At 52.7% G+C, this 5,090-nt stretch overlaps 1 protein-coding gene across 1 annotated transcript; it reads left to right on the top strand.

Moving 5' to 3' along the window:
* The first annotated feature begins 200 nt into the window (after nt 1-200).
* LOC119293751 (protein NODULATION SIGNALING PATHWAY 2-like) lies at nt 201-2,107 on the top strand. The gene has a single exon (XM_037572118.1). The coding sequence runs from the start codon at nt 280-282 to the stop codon at nt 1,963-1,965; it is 1,686 nt and encodes a 561-aa protein (XP_037428015.1). The 5' UTR covers nt 201-279; the 3' UTR covers nt 1,966-2,107.
* The last annotated feature ends 2,983 nt before the right edge of the window (nt 2,108-5,090 follow it).

Raw genomic sequence — 5,090 nt, 5'->3', positions numbered from 1 at the left:
ATCCATGTGATTTAACGAGAAAAACAAACTCCGCCCATGGTACACAATATTTTAGGCCCAGTTGGGAGGCTAGAACCTGTTGCTCGAGCCAATGCCGGTTTTGCCGAGTCCCGGCGCCCTGGATGGAACACCCTCCTCCATGACTATAAATAAGCGAGCTCCCGTGTCCTTCTGTACTTGTAAAATCCGTGCTCCCTGCCCACCGCTCTCCCCTCTGCTCCCACGCGCCAAAACATTCCAACGTGGAGACAACAAGTACAGCGTGACAACGAGGAAGCCATGGACGTGACCATGGAGGACGTGGTCGGGGATCTCGAGATCTCCGGCTATAGCTCCATCTCCACCTCCCCGTCCTCCTCCCTTGACGACGGCATGGGGCTGTACGGGTGGAATGCGCTCTCCCCGGTCGCCGACTGGGGCCTGTTCTCCTCCGACGACGGCGGCCACGACCTCCACGGCCTGATCGAGTCCATGCTCTGCGATGACACTCTTATCGGCAAGCCCGACGAGCACCCAACCATGTTCACGGACGGTCCCTGCTACTCCAACGCCTCCGACCCGAGCAGCACCACCACGACGAACCCAGGCACGCCCGTGCAGCACGACGACATGCCGGACTGCAATCCCGAGAAAGGCCTCCGGCTGCTGCACCTGCTCATGGCCGCCGCCGAGGCGCTCTCCGGCCCGCACAAGAGCCGGGAGCTGGCACGGGTGATATTGGTTCGGCTCAAGGAGATGGTCTCCAGCACCAGCGGCAACGCTGGCGCATCCAACATGGAGCGCCTCGCCGCGCACTTCACCGACGCGCTCCAGGGGCTCCTAGATGGGTCCCACTCCGTGGCTGGGACCAGCAGGCAGGCCGCCATGGCCGCATCCCACCACCACAGCACCGGCGACGTCTTGACGGCATTCCAGATGCTCCAGGACATGTCGCCGTACATGAAGTTCGGCCACTTCACCGCGAACCAGGCGATCCTGGAGGCGGTGGCGGGCGACCGGCGCGTCCACATCGTGGACTACGACCTCGCCGAGGGCATCCAGTGGGCGTCTCTGATGCAGGCCATGACGTCACGACCCGACGGCGTGTCGCCTCCCCACCTGCGCATCACCGCCATCACGCGGAGTGGCGGGGGCGGTGCGCGAGCAGTCCAGGAGGCCGGACGGCGCCTCGCGGCCTTCGCCGGATCCATCGGGCAGCCCTTCTCGTTCGGACATTGCCGTCTGGACTCGGACGAGAGGTTCCGGCCGGCGACGGTCAGGATGGTCAAGGGGGAGACGCTCGTGGCCAACTGCATACTCCACCAAGCCGCGGCGACGACCACCGTCAGACGGCCCACTGGCTCGGTGGCGTCGTTCTTGACCGGCATGGCCTCTCTCGGGGCCAAGGTGGTGACGGTGGTGGAGGAGGAAGGGGAAGCGGAGAAGAGCGAGGAGGAGGCGAGCGACGCCGCGGCGGGAGGCTTCGTGGGCCGGTTCATGGAGGAGCTACACCGGTACTCAGCGGTGTGGGACTCGCTGGAGGCCGGTTTCCCGACACAGAGCCGGGTGCGCGGCCTCGTAGAGCGGGTCATCCTCGGCCCCAACATCGCCGGCGCCGTGAGCCGCGCGTACCGAGGGACGGACGGCGAGGGCAGGCGCGGGTGGGGCGAGTGGATGCGCGGGAGCGGGTTCGAGATGGTGCCGCTGAGCTGCTTCAACCACAGCCAGGCCAGGCTGCTCCTCGGGCTGTTCAACGACGGGTACACGGTGGAGGAGACGAGACCGAACAAGATCGTGCTCGGCTGGAAGGCCCGGCGGCTGCTGTCGGCCTCCGTGTGGGCGCCGCCGCCACTGTCGGTACCATCGTCGCCGGCAGAAGGGGTGTGCCAGCCCATGGGGATGGCGCCGGCCAGCGGCGGCTTTGGCCGGACGGAGTACGACTACGTTGACTCGTTCCTCGTGGAACCTGCTTACGCGCTAGTCTGAACTCTGAACTTTGCAAACAGGTTTTGCTTAGTCGATCATAGTTGGGGTAGTCAGCTTTAGCTCGAATCGTCGTGTAAAATATTCAGATGTAAAAAATCTAGTTGCTATGTTAGTGCAGTTCCCGTTCGTGTGTCAAAAACTGTCAATTGCAAGACGTTGAGAGTTGCTAAATCTAGGCCCAATCTACTTCAACTGATTGGCTTCTGACGTGTCGGTAGAAATCTGAGTTAGAACATATCAGTGAAAGTCAATTCTGATCTGTGATCCGAATATGACTGACTGTGATGTAGAAACATAATATGAGTGACTGAATCTTATCAAGGGGAGATCGTGTCGTGCTGTAACTCCTTAAGCTTGCTTGGTGTTCTCACTTGCTTCGGCTGACAGAGCTTTTATCCTGAGAAAATCAGAGACAGGGACGATGATCCTTTCGTTGTCTACACTAATTTCTCATCACTTCACACAGAAACTGCACAACAAGCAATCTCAAGGTCACCAGAAATTGACTTTGACCTGACAATATATATACACAAGCAACATTATGAATAACAAAACAATAACTATTTTGTTATGCCTTGAAAGGCTATTTAAACATAGAAAATTTTGTCTGGTGGCCAACTTTTTGGCCTGCAGATGAGTTTCCGTGACACCCACTAATGCATTTTAAATACCGCTGTACGTAACCTGCATAATTTCAGGACTTGAGAAAATCCCCTTCTACCCCCGAGCTCATTTGCCAAGCTCATTTGAGCTTGGGAAGAACAGTAAATTCCGAAAAAAATGAAAAAATATATCAAAAAAGTCTGAATTTTTTTGTGCAAACTTCAACAAATGTTCTCAGTGCTTGCAAATTTTCATCCCGAAATCACATTCATGGAGGTCTTGGCAAAAAATCAAAATCAACACTCCAAAATGCTTTTGAAATAGCATTTCGGGCGCAACAATTTTGTTATTTTACCACGATTTCTAGAAAAGTTTGCACAAAATAAAATTCAGATTTTTTTGAATTTTTTACTATTGTTTTGATTTTACTGTTCATCATAGAGCATTTGAGCTCGTGAGTAGATACTCCGCGACCTAAGACTTGCCACTGCTCTCCCTCGAAACTTTCTCTCCCTTTCTTAATGTTTTTTTCTCTATTGATTACTCTAGCTCAAGAGTGTGCCACCTTGTTTTTTTGGAAAACAACACTCCACTTTATTCCATTAAGATGTTCATAGGTATCATTACAAGATCATGTAAAGTGCCAAGCCAAATATGATGGCCAACTTATCCCTATAGGCGTTCTGAATAGGAAGCATCCTAATTTGTAGGGGCGTTATCGACGAACTCATCTTCAGAGATGAAGTCCTCTGTAACGCCCCGGTCAATACTAGTCCACGTACTAATACTACTCTTTTCCGCGCACTTTGTCCTCACTCGTGCGCATCCGGAATTAACTTTTCAGTCGGTCACCCATCCTTAAATTACTCCAAGCGAGGCATGCTGAACTTTGAGGTTTCGTTTGGATGGGCTCCCTCAAAAGAAAGTGCACCTTGTTGATATGAGTAATCTATCATTCCTATTAAGCTGAGATGTCATACACCCTATTCCTCTGAAAGGTACCGACGTCCCCGTCGGTCCAGCAAGAATGTTCCCTCTTGGCACACATCTGTACGCGTTAGTGCCAGTATCCACATGTGCATCATTTATGCATAACTGACCCGCACACGCCCGTACAATCGCGAAAGTCGACTCTGGTACCAATTGTAATGCCCCGGCCAAACACCATTTCCTGGACGTTGCGCCTAGGATCTAGACTAGCCCCATAGACTAACACTAGTCTTTCCTGCGCACTTTGTCCTCACTCGTGCGCACCCAGGATCAACTTCCCAGTCGGCCACTCATCCTCAAATGACTACAAGTTAGGCATGCTTAACTTTGAGGTTCTTTTTGAATGGGCTCCCGGAAAAAAGGTGCATCTTGGTAATATGAGTAGTATATCATTCCTGTTAAGCCAGGATGTCACATCCTCCATGCCCGACCAAGTTAATAGCTAGGGAAAACAAGCCAAATGAGTACTGTCGGTGTCATACATCGCGGGTGGTGTTGAAACATGCGGTACGCTACACTAGCGCCAAATAAAAAATACCACACACCCAAGATCATGCTGCTGGAAATAGATCACGGGGTCGGGTTTACCACTAGACGCACAGTCACCGCAGTGGAAGTAGAGTTGATGATGCTCGTAGTCGATCTCCTCCTTGCATCGCCGATCTCTCGCGAACAGTGAAGACCCATGAACGGTACCTCGTGGATTCCTCGAACGGTTCATCTGAGCACCGCAAGTGCGGTGCCTCCAAGATATCCACATGTGCGGGGTGCAGTGTCGGGAGGCGGAGTGCTAGGTCCGGTCGCCAGGCATGGGCGTGGGGAGTTGTGGCAGCGGCTGTCCAGGGCGGAAAAAGATCAACTCTAAATGGTGCGCGCACTCCCCTTTATATAAACCTTCGAGGTGAGCTTAACACCTAAGCCCACTAGGAGTCTACATCCATTTCCCACTCGGACCCAATCTGGATGGGCTGCAACCCCTTAAGTGTGCGACCCTATAGGTTCACGTACACATGGACATGACTAGAGTCGATAGTTGGTAGCGGCTCCTAGCAGAACATGCCAACTCCCATGTGTGCGTAAACTCGTTGGCGAACCTCGGCAATTTGTAATATGCAACATTCCTTTTTGCCTCACGATATATCTTGTCGAGCTCAAGGCGAGTACTTGTCACCCTTGTGGTAGCTCGATCTCTCTTCTTGAAACCGTGATACAGATTCCAGAACCGGGTTAACACTTAAGCCAGGTCGCATGGCCATGATTTTTGAATCTGATCACTCAGAGGGCCAAGAGAATATCTCTCAGTATAGGAGGGGCAAATCCCATCTTGGTCAGCCATGTCTCACGGCATATCTCATGACTCACCCGAAAGCTACCTTTATAACTACCTAGTTAGAGTAGTGTTTGATAGACCCTAAGTGAATCGGTCCTCATCCCGAGAACATGTGAGGACCTCAGGTCTAGGACATGGCATAAACATTGTACTTGAGACTAACATATGACAATATCTCGCTGCGTCTCAAAGTGGGTCTGTC

Source organism: Triticum dicoccoides, chromosome 4B (genome assembly GCF_002162155.2).
Source record: "Triticum dicoccoides isolate Atlit2015 ecotype Zavitan chromosome 4B, WEW_v2.0, whole genome shotgun sequence".
NCBI lineage: Eukaryota > Viridiplantae > Streptophyta > Magnoliopsida > Poales > Poaceae > Triticum > Triticum dicoccoides.
Note: the sequence above shows the minus strand (reverse complement) of the source record. Positions and strands in the feature narration are given on the sequence as shown.

Coding starts and splice junctions, on each gene's coding strand:
- LOC119293751 (XM_037572118.1), top strand. CDS start 280: ATGGACGTGACCATGGAGGACGTGGTCGGGGATCTCGAGATCTCCGGC.